This window comes from Anomaloglossus baeobatrachus, chromosome 1, assembly GCF_048569485.1.
Source record: "Anomaloglossus baeobatrachus isolate aAnoBae1 chromosome 1, aAnoBae1.hap1, whole genome shotgun sequence".
Classification (NCBI taxonomy): Eukaryota; Metazoa; Chordata; class Amphibia; order Anura; family Aromobatidae; genus Anomaloglossus; species Anomaloglossus baeobatrachus.
The window spans coordinates 109,489,360-109,516,681 of NC_134353.1; the positions used below are offsets into that span (position 1 = coordinate 109,489,360).

Below are 27,322 nucleotides of genomic sequence, written 5' to 3' on the forward strand. Positions count from 1 at the left end.
TCAGAGGATAACATGCACCTTTATGGAATGCAGCACTGCCAATGCTTAAGGTGCAAGTTTTGGTTTAAACCTCAAATCTGGTGACCGGTTCCCTTTAATAAAATATTCCCTTTAAATATACACTTGTGACCCGTAAAAGCTAATTTACGTAGATAGAGATCCATGTTCTGGGGAATTAATCTACAGCTACATATTGTAAAAATACCCTATGCACAGACCTCAGGGGATGTTAATAGACCTTCCAGCCAATTGATCTACAGATGTGCTATAAAGCAAGGAAGCCAAATGTCTCTGTGTTAGATTTGTACATAGCCCCTTCCTCGGAATGTTATCTTACCTACCACCACATTTGTTACATATGGACAATGAACTAAGGACAATAATTATGATCATCTCAAGTGCAAACAAGAAGAGATGAAGAATGCTTATGTGCCAAATCTTAGGGAACTACAGATTTAGCAAAGGTTATCATGACTCATAAGTCACAACATGTTTTGTTATAAAAGGTTATTTCACTTAAAAAGGACTGGTCACTATGTAAAAAGTGTCCAGCTTCAGCTTTTATTTTATTCTAGCAGCCCGGCTGAATATTCTAATATTTTTTGCTTTAAATCCACCATAATGATTCCAAAGATATAAATGTATTTATTTCTTGCTCAAGGGGGCATTGAACACAAGATGAATATTCAAAGCAGCCTATAGACACGTACCCAGGAAATCCAGTGAAAAATACCATCTTGGAGTATCTTCACTAAATAAAAAAAAAAATATCATAGAGATATATATATATATATATATATATATATATATATATATATATATATATATATATATATATATATGTATGTGTCTAACTGTATGGGTGGATTTTAAAAAAGAAATAAAAAAATGGCAGTGAAAATAGGATAGCAGCAAATATTTGCCATTTTTGACTTGTTGACCTGTTTTTTAACCCCTTACAGTCACAGTGGTACATCTTATATTATTGCCTTGGCTTTGATGCGGGATCACACGTAGAGCCTGCATCTTTCCCTGCACATGTCAGCTGATCTGATCAGCCGACATGTGCCTCTAACAGCCACAGTTGGGTTAAATCTGTGACAGCGGAGTTTACCATGCACTGGCAGGAAGCCCATCATTCCCCGCTCCCATCGGTGGCCCCATGACGTGATCGCGGGGTGCAGGTGGGTTGTCATGACAGCCAGGGATCACCTGATCACCCCTGGGTCTAGGATGACGAACTTCTTGTGAAGAATGGCTTCGAGCTGGTATTCAAAGGAGAAGATTGTTTCTGCTGTACCTAGCAGTGCTGATGCCAAGCACTGAACAGTACAACTAATCCGATGGTCATAGCCTTAAGTCCCCTAAGGGACTAGAAAATACAATGAAAACAGAAAAAAAAAGTTTTAGAAAAAATCCCACAAAAGTTCAAATCACCTTTCTTTTGTTTCATGAATAAAAAAAATAAGATAAAAGAAAAAAGGGGGGGCGCGCTCCTGTGTAAAATCCAATGATAAAAAATTTTTTTTACAAGCAGTGTGATGGACACACTCACCTGATCCTGTTGTACATCAGGTACAACACTGGGGAAACAGCCGAAGGGAAATACAGGGTGTACCACTATGGCATCAGCGGGGATCTCGTCCTCTCACGCCCGCAAGATTTCCAGCCCGGGCGGCCGCTCACGCGATCGATAACCCATGTGGAGAGCTCAGCTGCCAGACCAGCGTTAGGCTGCAGCTCCTCCTCTGGGATGGATGGACCCGTAAACACGATGCCGGTGACTCACCGGCCCTTCAGAAGCGTAGATGGATTCAGGCAAATCTTAGATTAGCTGCAGCAGCCCTGTGAACTCCAGCAAGGAGATGAGAGATTTGAGGATAATGAAAAAAAACACGGTATCGGCTGCGCTGCTAGGAAAGTTCATAGACATATGAACTTTCCTAGCAGCGCAGCCGATACCGTGTTTTTTTTCATTATCCTCGAATAAAAAAAAAATAATAAAAAAAAAACCACATATTTGGTATTGTTGTATCCAGAAATGTCTGTTCTATCAAAATTTGAAATAAATTAATATGACTGATAAACAGCGTAATGAAAAAAAAATTAAAAAATCCATCATTATGTTTTCTTGGCCTTGGCAACATTGCAATAAAATGCAATAAGAGGCAATCAAAACATATTATCTACATCAAAATAAAAACATCAGCTCATGGCACAAAAAAATAAACCATGACATAGCCCCAAATCCTGTAAAATGAAAACTTTACAGTTCTCGGAAAGTGGTACTACAAGCAAATTTATTTATTTTCTTTTTACAAGCGTCTGAATATATTTTTCACTATTTAAATTGAAAGAAAACTATACATGTTTGGTATCTATGTATTCATACTGACCTGAAGAATCATACTGCCATGTAAGTTTTACCGTTTTCTGAACATTGTAAATAGAAGAACTAAAAAAACCTTGTGGAATTGCAATCTTTTTGCAATTTCACCACGCTTGCATTTTTGTTCCCATCTTGTAGTACACTAAATGATAAAATGAATAGATTCTTTCAAAAGTACAACTCATCCCCCAAAATACAAGCCCTCATATGGCTATATTAAAGGAAAAATAAAAACGTTATGGCTCTTGGAAGATGGAGAGAGGAAAAAAAAAATGGATAATGGCCATGGCGTAAAGGGGTTTAACAAGATTAAAATAACTTAACATTCTAAAAGCTTTTGACCAATGACAAGATGTCAAATCACATTTGTTTTTTTATGTTATGATATCTCATTTGTTACCATGTAAGGCCTTTTTCACACGTCTGTGCAAAACACACACGTTTTTCACTGACGTGTTGAAGGTGCGTATGGCCATTTGTGTACTATGATTTTGGCAAACATCCGTGATAGCTAACAGAATACTTACCTGTCCCCATTGCTGCTGTCTCCGGCGCGGCTCCTTGATGCAGTAAATATGCATGAGCATAATGAGCGGGCCCAGAAGCAAGTGACAGCAATGCCGAAAACAGCATCGCTGGAGCCAGGTGAGTATAGAAAATAATTTTATCTCAAAGACACGTGTTTTTTCCAGTATGTCAAACATCACTCAGGAACATTGTAAATGTGGAACTGCTGGAGATATGATATACATCCAGGAGAGGTATAATGCAAATGGTTTAATTCAGCGCATTTTGAAGTGTTACCCCACTTCTTCATCAGAAAATCAATCAGTATAAAATATTATATTATATTATAATATATATATATATATATATATATATATATATATATATATATATATATATATATATATATATATATATATATATATATATATATATATATATATATATATATATATATATATATATATATATATATATATATATATATATATATATATATATATATATATATATATATATATATATATATAATATTTTATACTGATTGATTTTACATCTGGTTGTGTGATGCAAAACATAATAAAGCCTGTAACCAGATGCTGCAGAGTCCACATGCTAAGAAGTATATGTGTGTATATATATATACACACATACTTCTTAGCATGTGGACTCTGCAGCATCTGGTTACAGGCTTTATTATGTTTTGCATCACACAACCAGATGTAATGTGAGTATATTCCCTATTACTTTTATTCCTTGTTACTGGATAAGATCATATTGCGATCTTTTCCCTCCAGCTTTTTTCCGGTATGTGATCACATCAGTGTGCGGTCCATGTGAAACCCGTCTACTGGAAAAAACGGACATGTTGCCGAGTGGAGCACAAGGACACGTATCTGCTCTACATGGACACACAGTCCATGTCAAAACACAAATATATACTAAGACCCATTGATTTTAATTGGTCTGCGTATGTCCGTGAAAACGGACGCCATACATACTGGTGTGAAGGGGGCTTAATCCAGCAGAGCGAAACCGAGCTAGTATCTTTCAACTTGGAGTTAAAGTTTCAGACTTTGGCAGGTTGAAAATAAAATGCATTACTCTTACATGTACCTGTTTGCTTTTGCTGAGCCATAATTTGCTTCCATTTGCAATAGTAAAAATTCTGCTTTTATATCCCCGTAATTCAAGGTATCCACTTTTATCACCAGCGCAGAGCACGGGATTCCTCTCCGCCTGGATTCTTAATGCGTCTTCCAATGTTTTTATCCAGATATTTCTGTGTCCTATAAAGAAAAATGTATTATTAATTACTGATGTAGGATAACTCGCTATGAAGAACCACATTATGATTCATGGGTTGGCCCAAATGACAAACTAAGTCTATAGAATATCTCTTTTCCGCAGCTCTTTGCGCTGATTACCTGGTTAGTATAAAGGTGACCTCTCCGTCAGGTACAGTGAAGAAATAGAAACTGGAATGATGTATTAGATAAGACTTACCACCTTTTGTAAAATATTTTATTGTCTCTGTACAAACCAATGATTGTCTTTACCGAAGAGTAAAATAGTGCAATAATGTAGAATAGGTCTGAATAAAACTCCAAGGAAGCAAATACAATATAAAAGAGATCATATTCTAGTTGTGTCATAGATCTAAGTAACATGTAAATGTTTGCACCAGCCGGGTCTATTGCTATAAAATATATATTATCAGTTATGGCTTGATGTGTAATGTACCTAGGAGACCTGCAGCAGCATATCATTTTTCATTCATGAAGACATGAGAGATGCAATAGATGGGAAATGGATTTTGTTTTTCATGCATCCATAGTGTGTTTGCATGAGTAATTCTATTTCCAAGAGAGGCAATGTAATCATCTCCAGCCGGATTCTGTATTTTTCACTTATTTCTTTATGTATTTACATTTTGGAGGCTATAGTCCAAGACAAACACAATCTACAATGGAAAATAAGTGATAGCAAAAAAAAAAAAAAAATAAGTAAACAACCCAACTCATACTATTATACGATTGAGGAAAGGTTGTGACTCATGAGTAATGGAGATGGTTATTTAATTTAAAGTAAAACTATACCTAAAGGGTAATTTAGTATTGAGTTAAAGGTTTAAACCGATCTTGGATATTTATCACATATCTCTAGGATATTCCATAAATGACCAATAAATATTGGTTTTATAGCTGAGGTCTGCATTCATCTCAAGAATGGGGCTCCAATGTGGGATATCAGGAAAACAGAGGTTGCGGAGAATGAGCTACTCTACTAGAAAGGATGTACGACAATTGCTGAGAGTCAATGCCGAAGCCTCGATCCCCAGGACATTTATATCTTATCAATATGCCATAAATGCTCCATATGCCACTACTTCTGAAATCCTTCCTGATACATGACAGACTATTACACAAGTGTATGGAGCACTATCAGGAGGTGAGCCCCCTGTCTGAAAGTCAGGTGTCACTTGTGTTAATCAGCCTGAACTGTCTTCTAAGGCCTTGTTCACACATCAGTCAAAAACACTAGAGTTAAGCGCGGTTCATGGTTCTCCAGTTCGTGGTTCAAGTGATTTTGGGGGCTGTTCTAGATCGAACTAGAACTCGAGCTTTTTGCTAAAAGTTTGTTAGCTCGAGTTACGTTCGAGAAAGGTTCTATCAGCAAAAAGCCAAACTAATTACTAGCTGGCTTTTCGCTGTAATAGTGTAAGTCACTCTGTGACTCACACTATTATGAAATTTCAGCGTACAGTGTGCGGTGACTACTCGTTCAGATCACTGCTGCTGGGATAATGGCGATCGCCATTTTTTTTCTCCTTCCTTCCCTAAGCACACGTGTAGTGGGGCGGGCCAGCATGTCAGCCAATCCCAGACACACACACAGCTAAGTGGACTTTTTGCCAGACAAGCAAGGGCATGTGTCAGTCTGTCCATGTCACATGTCCCTGCATTATAAATATGGCCATCTGCCCATCTGGATGCCATTATCTGCCTTCTGCTTCTGGGTGACAGTCACCGCAGACGCAGCTCCTGCCGCCGATCCTGCTGTGTATGCTCAACACACAGCGCAATACAGAATAGGGATAGAAGTTTCTTTCAGCCCTTTTAAGGGCTAAGTACAGCTGGCTCAGAGCCAAAGGTAACAGTCAGGTCCGTGGAAACAGTTTTTAACAGCTACAGATAACAGCGTCTGTGTAACTAAGCTCAGGGACTTCCTTGCTGCATTTCACCATTAGGAAGGATTAACAGTGAGGCTTCCTTTCCTCTACACTGACCCACAACCCGGACACTGTACACTCCTGCCCTTTTTAGCAAAGCCATTTTAATTGCAGAGTGCTGCCAGTTAGTGGCATCCTAAAAGTGGCTGTTGGACTTCATTAGTGTCCCACTGGTGCCAAGCTATTTCCAGCACCTCTGCATTGCACCCTCAAGCTCATTTTTTACTAAGCCATTAGTCACACTTGCTTTCTCCCAGCTCTAAAGTCTCCATCCGCCCTGCACAGTATGGTGGAACAGAGATGGCGGAGTCTGCAGAGCCGTTCAGTCACACTATAGCCTGGGAATCAGAGGTCTGCTCCCAAGCTACAGTGAGTACAGACCAGGAAATGGTCTGCAGTGATGCCCAGAACCTTTGTGACTCAGATTCAGGCCGTGATGACCAAGTTTCTGAGCATAATGTTGACCCTTTTTCACAAACTGTAACACCTGTTGTAATAGACAATGAGGAACATACTGATGATAATGAGACGCAGATACCAGATTGGGATGACAACTTAAATATTCGGTCAGGGCAGGAAGAGGCTTGGTCTGAGGGTGAGGGGAGTGCAAACACAACGCTTGATGAGGAAGTTCTAGATCCCACCTACTGTCAACCCACAGTCAGGCACTCGAGGAATTCAACAGAGGCGGTGGAGGAGGATGCAACTGACGACGAAGTTACCTTCCTCCTTCTTGGACAGAGGAGGAGTACTGGTAGCACGTCTACAACTGCATCCTCAGCCACCACTCTGCCTCTGAGCACTAGTCGGGGTGGCTCAGCAGGTCGCATGTCCTCTAAGCCTTGCCTAGCCTGGTCATTTTTTGACCTTGCAAAGGATCGTCCAAATCATGTGATCTGTAAAACTTGTCGGGAATCTGTTAGTAGAGGACAAAACCTCAGCAGTTTGACAACTTCTTCCATGAATCGTCACATGAATAAATATCATATGTCCCAGTGGGAAGCTCACCATGCTGCAATGCGGCATAGCGGAGCGGACCATCCACCACCTGCCCCTTCCAGTGCATCCGCGCGCTCTTCATCCTCTAGGACTGTGTGGACAGCTGTCACACCTGGTTTTCCATGCACAACTTCCACCACTGTAACCCCAACAGGCAGTTTGCTTGGTAGGTCGTCAGTTGGTTTGGAAGGGGAAACAAGTGCGTGTGTACAGCTCTCTCAGACATCGTTAGCACCAACATTGGATGAAGGCAATATGTCTATGCCTGCACTTTCCTCACAAACCTGCATTTTTCCAGGGACACCCTACTCACCCCCATCTAAACAGCAGCCAGATCTCTGTCCCTCAGATGTGGACAAATAAAAGGCCATTTCCTGCGACCCATGACAAAGCTAAGAGGTTGACTTTATCCCTCTGTAAGCTCTTGGATAAAAAAATGCTGCCTTTCCGCCTGGTGGACACACAGGATTTTAGAGACCTTATGTCTGTCACTATGCCCCAGTACCAGATGCTCAGTTGCCACTACTTCTCTAAGAAAGGTGTGCCTGCGCTACACCGGCATATCGCACACATCACCGCTTCCCTGAGAAACGGTGTGTGAACGGGTGCATTTCACCACCGATACTTGGACCAGTAAGCATGGACAGGGACGTTACATGTTGCTGACTGGGCACTTGGTAACTATGGTGATAGATGGTGAAGGGTCTGCTGCACAAGTCTTGCCATCCCCATGACTTGGGCGTCAATCCTCTGTCTGTCCAAGTTCCTCCACTGCTTCTGCCTCCTCAACCTCGTCTGGGTCCTCCACCTCCGCCCCAAGCCTGCCTGGTCAGGCCACCAGCGTTCGCACTGCGCAGAAGGAATCACGCACCCCTCATTAGTATGCTGGTAGCAGAGCGCAACGGCATCAGGTGGTCTTTAGCTTGAAATGTCTTGGAAGTAAGAGTCACACAGCGGCTGAGTTGTGGGCAGCTCTGGAGACGGAGTTTGGTAAATGGTTGTCTCCACTCAACCTGCAGCCTAGTAAGGCCGTGTGTGACAATGCTGCAAACCTGGGTGCGGCCCTTCGCCTGGGCAAGGTAACACACGTGCCTTGTATGGCTCACATGTTGAACCTTGTTGTCCAGCAATTTTTAACACACTATCCCAGCCTAGATGGCATGAAAACTGTCTGCTCACTTCCACCGTTCAACCGCCGCAGCTCAGCGACTTGCATCGCTCCAGAAGTCTTTCGGTCTGCCGGTTCATCGCCTGAAATGCGATGTGCCGACACGCTGGAATTCGACTCTCCACATGTTGCAGCGACTGTGGCAGCACCGCCGAGCCCTGGTGCAATACGTCATGACGTATAGCCTGGGCCAACGAGATGAAGAGGTGGGGCAGATCACCCTGATGGAGTGGTCTCAGATCAAGGACCTATGCACCCTTCTGCACAGTTTCGACATGGCGACGAATATGTTTAGCGCTGACAATGCCATTATCAGCATGACAATTCCAGTCATTTACATGCTGGAGCACACGCTAAACACTATTCGGAGTCAGGGGGTGGGACAACAGGAAGGAGAGGAACTACAGGAGGATTCATATGCGCAAGGGACAACAACATCACCAAGGTGCAGACGTTCATCATCACCAAGGCGGCAGGCATGGGACCATGGGGGACAAAGATCAACAAGGGCGCATAGTAGCAGGCAAAATGTTGAGGAAGGTGCAGGAGAACATGAAGAAATGGAGGATGAACTGTCCATGGACATGGAAGACTCAGCGGATGAGGGAGACCTTGGTCAAATTTCAGTTGAAAGAGGTTGGGGGGAGATGTCAGAGGAAGAAAGAACGGTTAGCACCTCTATGCCACAAACACAGCGTGGACTCATTCCACATGGCTGCGCAAGACACATGAGCGCCTTCTTGCTGCACTACCTCCAACATGATCCTCGTATTGTCAAAATTAGAAGTGATGAGGAGTACTGGCTTGCCAAACTATTAGATCCCTGGTACAAGTCCAAATTTTGTGACATAATTCCAGCCATAGAAAGGGACGCACGTATGCAGGAGTATCAGCAGAAACTGTTACTCGATCTTAGCTCGGCTTTTCCACCAAACAACCGTGGTGCATGGAGTGAATCTCCCAGTTGTAACTTCACAAACATGGGACGGTCTCGTCATCAACAGTCTACCCGTTCCAGCAGCACCGTATCTGGTGCTGGTAACAGCAATTTTATTGAATCTTTTCATAATTTTTTAGACCATCCTTTGCAAGGCCACCAGAGACAACAAGTCTGACACATAGTCAACGGCTGGAGAGTATGATACAGGAGTATCTCCAAATGAACATCGATGCCATGACTTTGTAAATGGAGGACGAACTGTCCATGGACATGGAAGACTCAGCAGATGAGGGAGAGCTTGGTCAAATTTCAGTTGAAAGAGGTTGGGGGGAGATGTCAGAGGAAGAAAGAACGGTTAGCACCTCTATGCCACAAACACAGCGTGGATTTGGTCCGCATGGCTGCGCAAGACACATGAGTGCCTTCTTGTTGCACTACCTCCAACATGACCCTCGTATTGTCAAAATTAGAAGTGATGATGACTACTGGCTTGCCACACTATTAGATCCCCGGTACAAGTCCAAATTTTGTGACATAATTCCAGCCATAGAAAGGGACGCACGTATGCAGGAGTATCAGCAGAAGCTGTTACTCGATCTTAGCTCGGCTTTTCCACCAAACAACCGTGCAGGTGCAGGGAGTGAATCTCCCAGTTGTAACTTGACAAACATGGGACGGTCTCGTCATCTTCAACAGTGTACCCGTACCAGTAGGACTGTATCTGGTGCTGGTAACAGCAATTTTATTGAATCTTTTCATAATTTTTTTAGACCCTCCTTTGCAAGGCCAACAGAGACAACAAGTCTAACACATAGTCAACGGCTGGAGAGGATGATACAGGAGTATCTCCAAATGAACATCGATGCCATGACTTTGCAAATGGAGCCTTGCTCATTTTGGGCTTCAAAGCTTGAAAAATGGCCAGAGCTCTCCACTTACGCCTTGGAGATTTTGTCGTGTCCAGCTGCCAGCGTTGTCTCTGAACGTGTCTTCAGTGCTGCTGGGTGTGTGCTGACAGATAAGCGCACGTGTCTGTCCAGTGACAATGTGGACAGACTAACGTTCATCAAAATGAACAAGTCATAGATACACAAGGAATTTACTACCCCTGTGTCATCCTGGGGAGAGTAAATGCTTGTGGATTTTGAATTTGCTTGATGCAAATCTACCTGTGAAGTGTACAACTGGGGCACAAGTGCTGCCACTGAAGGGGTGTGTGGCCCAATTTTTGGAAAAAAGGTAGACTCCGCTTTGAGTCACCTTGCGGTGTTTTACATCTTTTTAGAAGGGCATGCCATGCCTATATCTGTGTCTCCTCCTCTTTTTCCTTGTCCAGCTCTTTTGTTTTCGCATGAGTATATGTCCTTGTCTCTTTCCCAAGTGTTTGTGTTGTGAGTCACCTTTTGGACACCTTTCAGGGTGTTTTCTAGGTGTTTTTATGTGTTTGTGATTGCCTTCCATTGTTTCCTATGGGTTTGAGTGGTTCGCCGAACCGAACTCGAACTAGACCTCCGTTCGACGAACCAAGCTCGAGCCAAACTGCGACCGGTTCGCTCATCTCTAAAAAACACACACATTTTTCACTGACATTTTAAAGGTGCATTTGGCCCTCTGTGTGCCGTGATTCTGGCACATGTGTGTTCTCCATGTGCTATCCATGATAGTACATGGAGATCAGGCACACCTATACTCACCTGTCTCCAGCGCTGTTCTCTGTGGTGCTGATATCTCCCTCTGTCCTTTCTCTGGCCACTGCTGTCATCCCTCTGCTGTTACTTTGTAGTACAGTGAATATTTATGAGCATAACTAGCTGGTTTGGGAGCAGATAACAGCAGCGGCCAGAGACAGCATCACTGAAGACAGGGGAGTATAAAAAATCATTTTATTTCAAAGATACTTGTTTTCTCTGGTATGTGTCACATGGATCGTACCACTGTGCAGTCCATGTGACATCAGTGATGCCGGAAAAAATTAATATGTCTCTGTGCGGAACACACGGGCACACGTGCGTGCAGCATGGAAAAATGGTCAGTGATGTGTGCGCAGACCCATTGATTTTAATGGGTCTATGTATGTTCGTGATTCCGGTACGTGTAAAAACAAACATACATACCAGAATCACTGACATGTGAAGGAGACCTAAAAGCAGAGTTTGAAGAAAGCTATTTAATCATTTAAATGCTGATGTCAATCCCCCACCAAAAGGCATGATATGTCAGATTGCCTTTACATGGTAGGCACGACCTATCAGTAGCATCAACCTTCCTCAGCAGTCTATTTGGACAAGTAGGTCATAGTGAACGGAATAAAATGATACCTTGATATCTGTGATCTGATGTCTCATTCCAGAGAAATCAATGGTTTTATTATATGTAAATGAGCTATTACAGGTTATGGGCCGGACAGTGAACTACATGATAATCGGCCTCCAGAGCTTTTTTTTTAAACTGACTGAACTCAATAACCATTGATCTCTCCAGCCTAAGCATACTAGCCCGCAGCTGTCGCCTTTATTATGGCTGGGTATCAAAATCGGGGGGGACCGCAGGCTGTATTTTTAAATTACTTATTTAATTATTTAAAAAAAAAAAAAAGCCGCTTGCGGTTCCTTTAATTTTGTTACACAGCCAAGAAAAGCACATGGCTGGGGACTGCAGCCATGGCTAGAAATCATAATATGGGGGAGACCCTTCGCAAATTTTTTTACTTATTTATTTATTTGTACACCAATAGAGACACAGAAAGAGTGTGTGATTGAAAGCAGTCAGACACGCTGTCACACACATTGGCGGCGCTGTTTGACAGCAACCAGAGACACAGGAACTGCCACTGCGGGGGATGCAGTGCATATGCATGAAGATAATGAGTGGCAGTGTACAGCCATGTGGAGACCGGTAAGTATGAAGCACTTGCTCCAATCCCCTTATCCATTCTACCACCATTTTTAAGCATCTGATTAAGGCCCCCTTAGATTTATATGGGGTCTAGTGTCCGGCCAAATATCCTGGATCGATACCGGGCCCGAACCAGGGTTTTTTTAAAAACTTGTTGGACCCACCGATCCCGGTATCATAGAATCATAGAATGTAAGAGTTGGAAAGAACCTCAAGGGCCATCGGGTCCAACCCCCTGTGAGTGCAGGTTTTCCTAAATCATCCCAGCTATATGTTTATCCAGTTTCCGCTTGAAGATTACCATTGATGAGAGCTCATTACCTCCTGTGGGTATCAGTGGGTCTGCCCATGATTAGTGTTTGATCATCGCTAGAAATCTTTATTGAGCAGCTAACAGAAATCTCTGTACCTCCGGCACAATCCGGCACTTTGCAGGAAAAACGCAACCGTTTTTTTTTGCTGCCGGTTGCGTTTTTCCTGCATAGACTTTAATTCGTGCCGCATTGTGTCACATGGGCTTGCGTTCTGTCCGGTTTTTGCCGCATGCGGCAGATTCTGGCGATGCGGCGGCCGGATGGAACGTTGCCTGGCACGTTTTTTGGGCAGCAAAAAAAACCGCATTGCGCCGCATCCGGCCGATGCGGCGCATTTTTCAATGCATGCCTATGGACGCCGGATGTGGTGCGATGCGGCAAAAACCGCATCCGGCCGCCGCATGCGGTTTTTGCCACTCCGCATGCTCAGTAGCAGGCCGCAAGCGGCAAAAACCAGACGGGCCGCATTTAAAAAAACTTATGCAAAGGATGCGGCTTTTTCGCCGCATCCGTTGCATAGGTTTTAGAGCCGGTCTGGCCGGCTCTGCACCTACCAGATGTGTGAAAGCAGCCTTAGACACCTCTGGCAGTGACTTTTCTATGTAAGACACAAACAGGTATTTGAATTTAACATGCTACTTCTTCCAACATTATTTGTCAGAGGAGAGTCTACAGGTTCCCTTAGATATACGATAATAAGATGATCCGGGAATCAGAAAGTGCAACAGTTATTAATCTAATGTACAGTCTATTCTGGGGCTGAATATATCATTAGTGCCACACTTTTACCTTCAAATCAGCAAAAAGGGCCATTCACAGACAAAGATTGGCCCCTATACTATTCTTGCACAATGGCCTTTTTGCATCAGCATCCACCACTGTTCTATTTATATACCTCTTAGAAACCATGTCTGACCAATATTCATTATTACAGAGCAGACTAAACAGTTTATACTGAGAAAGTAAATGTAGCTAAGGAGAGCAACTATAAATGTGTCAAATCATCATTCTACAGGTTAAGAAATTTTCAGCAGGATCTAGTACATATAGTGCATACCTTCTCTTACTGCTCGAAAGATTAGCGTCTTTTGTGATGTCACAACTTCAAATTTGTTGTCACCGACTTTTTGAACTTTCAATACTGCCGACAGAAAAATCTTCCCTCTTGAAAACACATCCTGGAAATAAAGAAATTAAATTATTTAGTATAACTTATATTGTTCTTCTTTACACAAAGTTTCAGCCTCTTCACTCCTTTAATTTTCAGATACCATGGTATGTAGCTTGTAGAGTAATGCGGGCGTCACACGAGACGATCTATCGTGCGATATGCCATCGGGGTCACGGTTTTCGTGACGCACATCCGGCATAGTTTACGACGACGTCCCGTGTGACACCTCTGAGCGACGCAGAATGTTCACAAATCGTGTATCGTTGACACATCGTTCATTTTTAAAAAGTTTATTTTTCTTTGTGCCGGTTGTTCATCGTACCCGAGGCAGCACACATCGCTCCGTGTGACACCCCGGGAATGATGAACACAGCTTACCTGCGTCCCGTGGCTCCCGCTGGCTATGTGGAAGGGGGTGGGCGGGATGTTTATGTCCCGCTCATCTCCGCCCCTCCACTTCTACTGGCCGACCGCTGTGTGTGACATCGCTGTGATGCCGAACGTCCCACCCCCTTCAGGAAGTGGATGTTAGCCGCCCACAGCGACGTCGCTCAGCAGGTAAGTATGTGTGACGGCGGTTTAACGACTTTGTGCACCACGGGCAACTAATTGCCCGTGACGCACAAACAACGGGGGCGGGTACGATCGCTCATGCGATCGCATGATAGATTGTATCATGTGACGCCCGAATAAGGCAATGAGTTTTTGATCAGTTTTGGACTCTTCATATGTTCGTTGTGTCCACACTCAGTACTTTACAGTTCCAGCAAAGTGGATGTGATTTATAGAAATCTCCTGCACACTGGAGTTCTTTTTTACTCCGTGTAAATTGAGCTGCTGTGCATGTTTCAAATCCGCAAGATTTCACTTTATCTTGCGGGTATGCCTAGTTTTATGTGCAGATTTTCCCCATAGACTTGCATTAGATGCAGAAAATACTCAGTTAAAAATGTATGTGTTTTTAGGGCATTTCAATAATGGAAACAGATCAAAAATGCATGTGTGGCACCCCAGTGGTCATGGGAGCCACAGTGGCGTTGCTCTCTTTACCAGGATAAATGCTATGTTTTTAGGCAGTGTGAGGACCTCTCCTTATCAGGAATATCACATGCAACATCTCCTACTCCAGGCCAGCAGGGGGAGCTCATAACCTGTTTTGAAGGAAGCCTCTCTGTACATGCTGACCTGGGGGATGGGTTAGAGTGAACAGGAAGGAAGTGAGGCAGAACAGTATAAGCGAGCAAAAAGAGCGGTCGCTGTTTGAGAGCTTCTCTGTGAGATTTTCAGGACCAAGAGCTAGAACGAGACACCGGGGTCCTCGGTTACTGGGTGCTAACGGCCCAGTTGCAAAGCCCGGAGGGCAAGAAATTCTACATTCCTTGCCCACCATAGTTCCAAGACGCAGCAGCAATATAGAACCCGGGATCACAGTAATAGATGCGGGTCCCATAACCGGTTCACGCTGCCTGTCATAGGGGACGAGAGAGAGAAAAAGAGAGAGAGAAAAAAAGAGAGAAAGAGAGAGAGAAAAAGAGAAAAGGATAGAAAAAAAAAAAAAAAGAGACTGTTCTGCTCCAGGCTGCAGCGGCTCCTACCAAGAGTGCATTAAGGAAAGTCTCCAACCCACGAGGCAAGGAGAGACCCACATTGCATCTGGGCTGACTGGTCCACTGTAAACCTGGACCATAACAACTGACCAGTAAAAGTAAAGAGGAAATGTGACGCCCTGGACTAGTCAGGTCGTCCCAGGTAGTCCCACACACACACACCCTCCCCTAAAAAGGTGACAGCAGCCAAACTACAAACCTTTGTCCCCACCCTCCGGGTTTGATGTTCACACCAGGGGGGCGGAGCCAGGTGGTTGGCTCCACCCACCGAGGAGTTCACAGGCTCGGAGGCGGGAAAAACAGAGTGGTAGATTAGTCTTGACAGTGGAGTGAAGGGAGTCAAGTTCAAGGGCAGACCTGTGCTCAGGCTTGCCAACAAGTCTATACCAGGTGTCTGGGTTGGAGCCCAGTCACCTTTGGCAAAGAGGCAGATGGTGGTGGCCGCCTGCAGGAGCTGGGATTACAGTCGGTAGAACCGTAGGGACCAGAGTCGGGTGGTGGCCCGCCGGTACCGAACCGGGGAACAGATTGGAAACCGGAGCACAAGGAGGGGTACTCAGACCCAGTATGAGGCCCAGAAACAACTAAGCTAAGTCAAATCAACTGATTGAGGACTGGACTTTAGGACCTTTCCCACACAAGACCCGACTGAAGACAACAGCCCAACGATTAGAGTAAAGCCTCCGCAAAGGCATAGAGACCCAAGGGGCCAGCGTCTGCGGACACACAGGGCTCTCCTAGCACACAGCAAGCCGGGGAGTGGACTACCGTTGCTTAGGCATGAGTCATAACTTTCACACAAGAGAGGTGCAGGAGAAGGCGGAAACCACCAACCTGTTAAGGGGAAACTGCAGCCGGCTGAGGGGAACCATTCACCATCTTGTTTGGTTTACCACAGACTTCAGCATGTTTTCTCATAGTGAGTACAACAGGGCCTTCGGGCCGCGCACCACGCCGCACCCCAGCACACATTTGTCCCCTCGCCTCAGCACCTCCCTCGGCCCCCCGGGACACCATCCCCCTACCCACGGAGGGGGTCAACACCAAGCTGCGAAACACTGTCCCCGGGAGCCTAGTCAACGGCAGCGGTGGTGTCCATCCATTCACCACAACCCGTGGGTGGCGTCACGAACTTAAATCCCGTTCAAACCACCATGGCTCCGGCCGTGGATATCTCCACCGAAGTCCCTACATGTAGCGCCAACTCCCTGTCAGAGCGACATGACGCCCGGGTCCGTTGAGAGTTCGAGCCACCCACCGACGAGCACGGATCCAAGCGGCTCGTCAACCAGCCGAGCCCCGGGGCGGTACAGAAACTACTACCCTGTGTCATCCAGTTTCTCTGGTGTCCCAGCCCTACACCCCATTGCGCCATTACAACCCTCGCCATCCTCCTGGGACCCACTCTGCCTGTGGGGAGTTACAACACCCGAGCTGCACTACCACCATCCCCAGCAAGGAACCCTGCAGCGGCAGGTAATCCCTGGCCGCAATCCACAGGTGGTGTCACGACAAACCCTCTCCAAATATCCTGCTTCCGCATTGATTACTCTACGCCTCGGGGCAACGGAATCGGGCAAGCCACCCTTGACAACACCTGACCTGACCCGAAACGGCCCGGCGATGTGTAGGCTAACCGCCTGCCCCGTGGGGCGCTGCACATGAATTCCACACATAAGCATATCAAAAAAGTTTTGTCAAAGTTGAATACCAGGAATCAAAAACAAAAGCAACTTTGTTTAAAACATGACACATAAAGAGCAAAAAAAATGCAGCACAGAAAACAAAATAATAATGCATGTAAAAAACTACCAAAAAATTGATTGTAAAACATTACAAGTAATCTAATTTACATGATAAGTGCAGAAATTCTACAACATCAAATGTTTAGTATGCAATTATGGATATGTGCACACATTAAGTAATTGCAGCAGAAAAGTATGCTGCAAATACTGGAGTGTTAACAGATAAACCGCTGCTTAAATTCTGCACATTTTTTGCTGTATTTTTGCATGTGTATTTCCCCATTCATTTAAATTGAAGGAAACCCCTGCAAAAACGCTGAAACGTTTGATATGCTGCAGATTTAAACCGGCTTCAAATCTGCAAGGAAAAGGTAAGCATGATATGCATGATGTTTCAGAAATCTCATTAACTTTACATGTTACAGTATAATGCTGTGCTGCATGCTTAAAAACCCCAAGCAGACTAAAAAAAATTCAGACGGTATGTACAGTGTGCCTCCTAAAAAGTACACAAATTACATATAAACAGAGCACCAAAAGATCCTTTTTATGGTATTTGAGCCTTTCACAGATGAAAAAATAATTTTAATGTTAAAGAGACTTGACAGCTATCATGTTATGTTTGTTTAAGCAAAAAAATTGCAATCAGCATAATATAACTATTAAGGGTGATAAGAGCGTATGGCATCAAATGTAAGAGCATCAGATGCAATGCACTAATGACACTCAGCTCAAACTCTGCGGTGAGCGTCAGCCTAGTGTCATTCACTGTGCTCCAATTGTCTCACATTTAGGAATCGGAACACAGGTGAAAAGAAGATGGAGATTAATATCTCCATCTTCTCATTTGCCTGTCTTTGCATATAGCGGACTACACTCTGATAACATCTGAGTGCAGTCCGATGTTTCCCACACACCCATAGACTTGTATGGGTGAGTGTGATCCAAGATACACTGCCAATCACAGCATGCTGCGATTTTTCTCTTACCGAATTGTCATGATCTGCTCTGCCTGATTGCCTAACATTGGTCAGAGTGCAATGTGATATTTTCTCATCCGATTCAGCGAAGCCTTAGGAAGCATCTTGTTTTGAAATTCTACATTTTTCCTATATTCTGCTATTAGAAAGTTTGGAATAACAAGACAAAGGCACAACCAAATAGGAGAGTGGTGTTCTTGTACTCCTCAATCAGATGGACTGAGCAGGTAAAGTAAATGCACCATATAATGGGATATTGGAAAAATAAAATGCAATGGCATAAAGGGCTGAGAAAACCGCAAAAATGACAAGGAACACCCCAACGTGCCTTTCGCATTTAGTTTGTCTCTTTACTTTACCTTCTCAGACCATTTTTAATTTCCAAGCTTCAATCTTACTTATTTTGATATACAGTATTCCTTTATATGGTACCTCTGTGTATATAGCCATTGTGCCATTTTTCTATGATGGGGTGTCCGCTGTAACTCTTATGTGGTTTGACAGCATCTAATACTTCTGCACTTCATACACAGCCAAGAGGCTAATTGACAAATATATCATCATATGATTTAGTGCCTGTAAAATTGATCGTTCAATGCTCTATCTACTCTTGAACATTCTTCTCGTGCTATTTCTACTTTTCTCTATCCGTTTCAAAACTGTCAGACTGCACTTGCACAGATAGTCATTGGGCTACACAGCTTTGACTGTCTCTGCGTCTCTTCTTTCATATCCATACCTTTTATCATATGCTATATATACACATACATACATACATACATACATACACATTATATATATATATATATATATATATATATATATATATATATATATATATATATATATATATATATATATATATATATATATATATTATATATAATGTATTTTCATATTCATTCATGAGCTGCTCATTTTCCTTGCATTTGCCTTCAGTTTGTATTCCTTCTACAAGGCAATACCAATTAGATTGCCTATGTATGCGGGTGTTCTCTGCTGAATAGCCATCTGTGGTATGTGTCTCTTTTAAATGCTTTTAGATTAGCCAACTGATTAAATTAAGATTACTTTGCGTTAGTCATGACCTTTACTGTAATTTTTGTAGATTTTGCTTATCCTTAGATTGGTCTTTTCTATTTATATGGTCAAGTATAGGTATTTGTGTTAATGAGGGAGTGTGTTGACGTCAGTGACCCCTAATTCATTGGAAGCTGCACGGCACTTAGTGAATGAATCATGCACATCTTAAAAGTGTTATGCATCTCAATGCACTTCATCACAAATCTCCAGAGACGGGCGTAAGATTTGTTCTATCCCATATCCACCTATTTGGGCAGAGATGGCCAAAATAGTCATGAAAACTCCAAAAGTTTCAAGGTTTTTGTCCAAACAAGGCAAAAATGTAGCAATTTTTTAAAATAAAACAAACATCAATTTTCTCAGGAAAACACTATGAGGCATCACAGTGTAAATCAACAATTAAGGTGTACACATGTCCACAATCACCTTGCGAACAAACAAAATGCTCATTCATTGGTGATTGTGTATGAAGGTGACTACTAGACCCTGAAGACACTGGTTATTGAATAATAATCTAAATTGTGCTAATGTATGCAATGTATTCATGCAAAAAGTGTAAGTGTGGTCCAATAGTGGCCAGGTTTGAGTACTGCTCCCTGGTAAAGAGAATAGGTTCTGCCTAGCGACTGGGGACTTAAGCAGAGAACAGTTAAGTTCTGTGGGTTGCTCTCAGGAGAAACCAGCTACAGGAGACAGTCTGACTCCATCCTGGTTTAGTCAGTACTAAAGTGTAGAATGCTGTACTAAAAGATAGTATAGCGAGCCGTAAAAGTGTGCAAGCCAGTCAGATACCTTACCTGTTAGTCATATAGTCAGGTCTCAAATGCCCCTATCATGTGGGCCTGTGGTATCAGGCGATGAAGAAGATGACAGACAAATAGCAGTAGTACCAGAAGACCAGAAGTGATGGAGCGGTATAACGTGAATGTTTGAAATAAAAATCGATAATGCTGTACAGAACGTGTTAAAGTATTATACCCAGTGTTGGACTGGCTACCGGAGAAACCACCAGTAATACCAGGCCTTGCTGCGGTTGCCTGCATTGAACTCCAGAGCTCTCACCTGAGCTCCAGAGTGCAGCCTTTGCTGAACTCAGGGTTTGCAGGACTGAACTGCAAGCGCCGACTGATTCCCCAACGATTGCAGTTCTGTTCATGACAGCTGCAGACAGGGCTGAACTCCTTAACTCAAGTGAGAGCTTCAAAGTTCAGCTTGGCCTGTCCGCAGCTGTCATGAACTAAATCACAATAGTTGGGGACTCAGTCGACGCTTGCAGTTCAGTCCTGCAAACCCTGAGTTCAGTCTAGGCTGCACTCTGGAGTAGAGATGAGCGGTGATCGAATCGAACTGTTCGCCAATCTCAAATTTGACCTGTTTTAGGTGATGTTCGAGTCATTCGACGAACGCGAACAATTAGCTTCAAATTCGAGGCTATGTTCGATAACGGTTCGATCACCAAAAGTGTAACTGGCTTTTCACAGTAAGTGTAATGCGACCATTGTTTCTCTCACACCCATTCAAGTCAATGGGGCGAGAAAAAAAAAACAAAACGCAGCGGTATACCGCGAGTGCAGGGCGAGAATGGCAATAGCCGGCAACGGAGGAGAGAGGGAGAGAAATCCCTCCCTCCCCTCCTCCATGCTGGCCCGCCCCCTACAGCCGAGGTCTGCTCGCACGAACAGACCTCAGTTGCAGGGACACTTGCATGACACTTGGCTCTGCTGTACTGCCAGTGTAAGCAGAGTGTCATGCGAGGGGATTGCAGTAAATCTCAGTGTGGCCCCAGCCTAATATCCAACTTCAGTGTATAGTGTGCAGGCGGGGCAGGGTTTAGATCAGTGCTGCTGAAATAATGGCGATTTTTTTTTTTTTTCCTAACCGCATGTACAGTGGGGCGGTGCAGGCTGTCACACACACACACACACACACACACACACACACACACAAAACACAGCAAAGTGCATTTTTTGCACACAAGCAAGGGCATGCGTCATTGGCTGTGTATGTCACATGTCTTTGCCCTATAACACCCGGACATTTTCCCCATCACTGTCATTACTTCAGTGCTGTAGTCGTGTGTCAGTCACCTCACCGCTACTGCTGCTGTGGGTGCTATAAAGTTTAATAGAGAGATAGGTTTAGTGAGTGGGGACTAGTTGTAATTTCAGCCCTTTTGAGGGCTAGGTTAGAGCAGTTCCTAGCAATTTTTGCCAGGCAGGTCTGTGCCAGTGCTGTGCAAGTGTTTTTCACAGCATCTAGCCAAATCTAGCTCAGGCAATCCTTTTGGGTAGGTAGTGTATCACTGCTGTGTAGAAAGCTACACAGCCTGTCTATCCAGTAGTCAATTTTCTACTGTAGCTACCCCAGGCAATCCCTAGGTCATAGTATCAGTGTCTGATAGTCAGCGGTGTAGCACTCTTGTAAAGTAAGTTACATCACCTGTCTATCCAGTAGCCAATTTTTAACTGCAGCTAGCCCAGGCAATCTGTGAGGAAGGTGCAGGCTGAGATATAATGTTGCCTTCATCCAAAAGGTGGTGCTCTCGATGTCTGAGAGAGCTCAACACCAGCAGCTTTTTCCACTTTCAAAACAACTGACGACCTGCTAATCACACTGCCTGTTGCAGGTAAAGAGATGGAAGGTCTGCATCCAAAAGCATGTGTGACTGCTGTCTCCACAGTCAGAGGATGAAGAGCACATGGATGCACTTGATGGGGCAGATGGTGGTTGGCCCGCCACGCTAGGCTGCATTGTAGAAGGGAGCTTCCCACAGTGACTTACTTCAGCACGGTGGCTCAGTGGTTAGCACTGCAGCCTTGCAGCTCTGGAGTCCTGGGTTCAAATCCCACCAAGGACAACATCTGTAAGGAGTTTGTATGTTCTCCCTGTGTTTGCGTGGGTTTCCTTCAGGTATTCTGGTTTCTTCCCACACTCCAAAGACATACAGAAAGGAAAATTTAGATTATGAGCCCCAATGGGACAGTGTTGCTGATATATGTAAAGCGCTGCGGAATATGTTAGCGCTATATAAAAAGAAAGATTATTATTATTATCCATGTGATGGTTCATGGACGAAGTACTCAAACTAGTGAGTTTTTGGCCTCTACTTAGAGATTGGTGACAAATCTTACAGATGACGGGAGATAGGTGATCCTTTGTGATGTCAAAAAAGGCCCAGGCTAGGCAAGGCTTACAGCCCATGATACTTGCAGAGCCACCACGATTTCTGCTCAGAGGCAGAGTTGTGGCTGAGGATGCAGTTGTTGACTTGCTTCCAGTACTCAGTCGCTGTCCAGGAAGGCGCAACCTAACATCATCAGTAGCATCCTCCTCCACCTCCTCTGCTGACTGTGGGTTGACAGTAAGTGGAATCTCCAACCTCATCATCACCCTGTGTGTTGTCACTCCCCTCGTCCTCCGAGCCATCCTCTTCCTGCCTTGACCGAATAGTAAAGTTGTCATTCCAATCAGGTATCTGAGTCTCATCAGCATGTTCCTCATTGTCTCCAGCAAGAGGAGTTACAGTTTGGTAATGAGGGTCTACATTATGCTCAGAACCTTCTTCATCTGGGCCTGGATCCGACTCCCAAAGCTTCTGGGCATCAGTGCAGATCATTTCCTTGTCTGGACTCACTGCAACTTCGGAGTATACCTCTGATTCCCAGGCTATAGTGTGACTAAACAGCTCTGCAGACTCATCCATCTCGGTTACCCCATACTCAGCAAGGTGGGTGGAGACTTGAGAGCTGGTAGGAAGCAAGTGCAATTGGGGTGACACCTCAGAGGAAGGGAGTATTTGGGATATTGAAGTTGAGGTGGAGGAGAGGCCACTTGATGGAGCATTTGAGATCCATTCAAGCACCTGCTCTTTTGGTGCCTCATCTACATATGGTAGCGATGGTCGTGTCTGTAAGAAAGGGATCATATCAGATTGTCCATGGAAAGAAGTAGACATCTTATTTTGGCTGGAAGATGGCGTTTCTTCAGCAGATGTTACTGTTGTTTTACCACCTACCCCACGGACACAAACTTTTTTTCCCTTTCCAACACGCCTGTTCCCCTTTCCACCAGCATCTGGCCTTTTTCCACTCATTTTGTATATGACCAAATTTGCAACTCTGCAAAGACACCCTACTCAACGCCGTCTCAGCACAGCAGCCAGCCCTCGGTCCCTCAGATGTGGACAAGTAAAAGACCATTTCCTCCTAGCCATGACAAAGCTGTGAGATTCACTCTGTGCACCACTGGTGTTTAGTGGAAAAGCCAATCTAAGATTTTGTAATCGCTTCTGCTGATACTCCTACATACGTGCGTCCCTTTCTATTGCAGGAATTATTTTGCCACATTTTGTCTTGTACCGGGGATTTAAGAGTGTGGGAACCCAGTAGTCAGCATTACTTCGAATTCTGACAATGCGAAGGTCGTGTTGTAGGTAGTGCAGCAAGATGGCACTCAAGCTTCTTGCGCATCCAGGAGGACCAAGTCCTTGCTGTGTTGTTGGCGGTGAGGTGAGAATCATGCTTCCTTCCTCTGCCCTCTCCCCCCCCAACCTCGCACAACAGAAATGTGATCAAGGTGTCCCTCATCTGCTGAGTCTTCCATGCCCATCGCCAGTTCGTCCTTCATTTCTTCCTGGGCTCCTGCACCTTCCTCAACAGTTTGGCTGCTACCATGCTCCCTTGTTAATCCCTCTCCCTCACCGTCCTATGCCTGCCGCCTTGGTGCTGCTGACCGTCTGGACCTTGGAGATCTTGTTATCCCTTCCGCATATGACTCCTCCTGTACTTCCTCCCCTTCCTTTTGTCCCACCACCTGACTCTGAATACTGTTTAGAGTGTGCTCCAGCACGTAGATGACCGGAATGATCATGCTGATAATGGCATCATCAACGCTAAACATCTTCGTGGCCATTTCGAAACTGTGCAGAAGGGTGCATAGTTCTTTGATCTGAGACCACTCCAGCAGTGTGATCTTCCCCACCTCTGGATCTCATTGGCCCAGGCTATACATCATAAGGTATTGTACCAGGACTCAGTGGTGCTGCCACAGTCGCAGCAACATGTGCAGAGTCGAATTCCAGTGTGTCGGCACATCACATTTCAGCCGGTAAACCTGCAGGCCGAAAGACTTCTGCAGCAATGCAAGTCGTTGAGCTGCGGGGTGTGAACGGTGGAAGTGAGCACATAGCAACCATGTGTTACGTAGCCACCGAAGTCCGCTCCAGCGACTTATACTCGTATCTCCAGGCGACGCCGTGTTCCTGCCGTGGATAGTGCTGGTCATTTGAGAGGAGTCGATGCCAGCGGCACCGGTGGGTGCAGGCTCCGCTCATCCATTGGGCTGGGTTTCCTTGGGATCTGCAGTACCACTGGCTGACTGTAGGTGGCAGGTGTCTCCCAGCTGAAGTACCATAATCCAGCTACAACCTATAGGAAGACACCACACACTTTTTAATGCCTCTCCTGTCTGCTCACCACTGCCAGAGATAGTTCTGAACTTCTGGTTCCTGTTCCATCCTGTTCTGTTTTGTGATTGTGTGTGCTGACTACGGCTTGTTGCCTGACTACGTCTACTGCCTGCTGTTTATGTACCTCGTTGCCCGATCCGGATTTGCCCTCAGCTTGTTTTCTGATTACGTCCTTGCTGGACGATTCTGTCCCTGTTCCACAATTCCTGGTTTGACCCTGCCTGACTACTACTCTCGGACTGCAGCCTTCCACAGGTAGTGATCACCTTGGGCCCTGTGTAATTCCAAATCCCTGTATAGGGGTTAAAGGGTTTTAGGGTTCTAGGGGCCCTGCTTGGTGAGTGGCTTCCCTTTAGCCTATCCTTTACAGCCCATCTGAGTCTGTGCATCCAGGCAGGTGTTACACCGTGCCATCTGCAGAAGCCAATCTAGGCCGGGATAGTGGGTTAAAAATTGCTGGATAACCAGGTTCAACACGGGAGCCATACAAGGCACATGTGTTACATTGCCCTGGCGAAGGGCCGCACCCATGTTTGCAGCATTGTCGCACACGGCCTTCCCTGGCTGCAGGTTGAGTGGAGACAACCATTGATGAAACTCGGTCTCCAGAGTTGACCACAACTCCTCAGTGGTGTGACTCACATTTCCCATACATTTCAAAGTAAAGACCGCCTGATGCCATTGCGCTCTGTTGCCAGCATAATAAGGAGGTGTGCGGGATTCCTTTTGCACAGTTACAACGCGGATGGCCTTACCAGACAGGCTTTGGGTGGAGGTGGTGGACCAAGACGAGGTTGAGGAGGCAGAATCACTGGAGGAACTTCTACATACAGAGTATTGACGCACAACTCGTGGGGACAGCAAGACTTGTAAAGCAGACCCTTCTCCATCTCTCACCATAGTTACCAAGTGCCCAGTCAGCGACATGTAATACCCCTGTCCATGCTTACTGGTCCAAGTATCTGTGGTGAAATGCACCCTGTCACTCACAGTTTCTCAAGGAAGCGGTGATGTTGTGGGACATGCTGGTGTAGCGCAGGCATACCTTTCTTGGAGAAGTAGTAGCGACTGGGCATCTGGTACTGGGGCACTGTGATGGCCATACTGTAAGGTCTTGAAAATTCTCTGTGTCCACCATGCTGAAAGTCAACCCCTTAGGCATGTCATGCCCTTCTAAAATCATGTAAAACACAGCAAGGGGACTCCAACAAGAGTCTCCATTTTTTCCAAAAATTTGGGCACAGACACCACTTAAGTGGCATCAATTGTCCCAGAGTTGCAAAGTTAAAATTGTTCTTTCCATGAAGCACATTCAAAAATCCACAAGCCTTTAGTCTCCCCAGGATGACACAGGGGTAGAAAAGTCCTTGCGGATCCATGACTTGTTCATCTTGATGAACGTTAGTCTGTCCACATTGTCACTGGACAGACGCGTGCGCTTATCTGTCAGCACACCACCAGCAGCACTGAAGACATGTTCCAAAAGAACACTGGCTGCGGGACACGACAAGCTCTCCAAGGTGTATGTGGCAAGCTCAGGCCATTTTTCCAGATTGGAAGCCCAAAATGAGCAAGGCTCCAGTTGCACAGTCATTGCATCGATGTTCACTTGCAGATACTCCTATATCTGTGTCTCCTCCTCCTTTTACTCGTCCAGCTCTTTTCTTTCAGCATGAGTATATGTACTTGTCACTTTTCGATGTGTTTGTGGTGTCTTCAGAGTTGTTTGTCAGCTTTTGGACACCTTAGAAGGTGTTTTCTATGTGTTTGTTTGTATGTGTTTGTGTTTGCCGGTCATGGTTTTCAATAGTGTTCGACGGTGTTCGAAAAAGTTCGAAGAAACACACCCGCTGCTCGACAAACCGAACCGAACTCTAACACCAGGGTGGTGGCTCATCTCTACTCTGGAGCTCAGGTGAGAGCTCCGGAGTTCTGTGCATGTAACTGCTGCCAGGCCTGGTATTACTGGTGGTTTCTCCGGTATCCAGTCCGACACTGATTATGTCAGCAGTATTGATGTGTTGGAAGCATTAAGTGAAGCTTATAGTAAAAGACTGTTAAAACGCTGATGACTGCCCAGTGGAAGAATGCCAGTTTCATGATGGCTTGCACTCACAAAGACCACACACCCAGCCAGGATCATTGGAACCAATTCCTCCCTCCTTGCTCTGTGGAGTTTGTTGGGGGCAGACCATCAAAAGGGGGACTGCTGTTGAGCCCTTTGCTTGTGGCCTGCCCCCACAATGGGATCATTCTCAGCCCATGCCTGTGTACACAAGACGATTTGCAGTTGCAGATAACATGATACTGCTTGGGAACAAAATGATGGTATTGGCAATCATTCGATCCCCATCATTCATCGACAGCCTGTGTAAGGAGGTCGGTAAATAAACGACAAATGACTTGAACACATTAATCGGTGCTCATTTATTGGTGTGAAATCGACTTGTATAAATGACCCTACATGGTTCTGCATAATAGAGCAATAACTTAGCATCTGGGAAACCCTTTTTAATTTATGCCAAGGGTGACACTTAGTCTAAACCTGTCTCTGTATATATGTGTATAAGTTATACAGCCATTTTTCATCATTTTATGGATGAAATCCTTACATAGGTTCACAGCCATGACTTGTGGTTTGTGGTAATGGAACTAATTAAATAAATGTATCTGTTTCCAACTTAGTCTAATGCTGATGGTTTATGTGCAGTAATCCAGTGACCACTACTTTTCTGATACATTGCTCATAGTGCTATATAAAGAAATCCTTATTCACTTTTACTTTCTAATCCAATCCCATTAGAGTAATACAATCTCCACCCATT

General features: G+C 44.7%; 1 protein-coding gene across 1 annotated transcript in view; it reads right to left on the reverse strand.

Annotated features, from left to right (window-relative positions):
- The window catches only part of ARAP2 (ArfGAP with RhoGAP domain, ankyrin repeat and PH domain 2), a 494,936-nt gene that overhangs the window by 380,021 nt on the left and 87,593 nt on the right, over positions 1-27,322 (reverse strand). Inside the window, exons 8-9 of the mRNA XM_075346952.1 lie at positions 13,502-13,622; positions 4,013-4,185 (exon numbers count right to left, since the gene is read on the reverse strand). Coding sequence (XP_075203067.1) covers positions 4,013-4,185; positions 13,502-13,622 — 294 coding nt within the window. The remainder of the gene's footprint in view (positions 1-4,012; positions 4,186-13,501; positions 13,623-27,322) is intronic.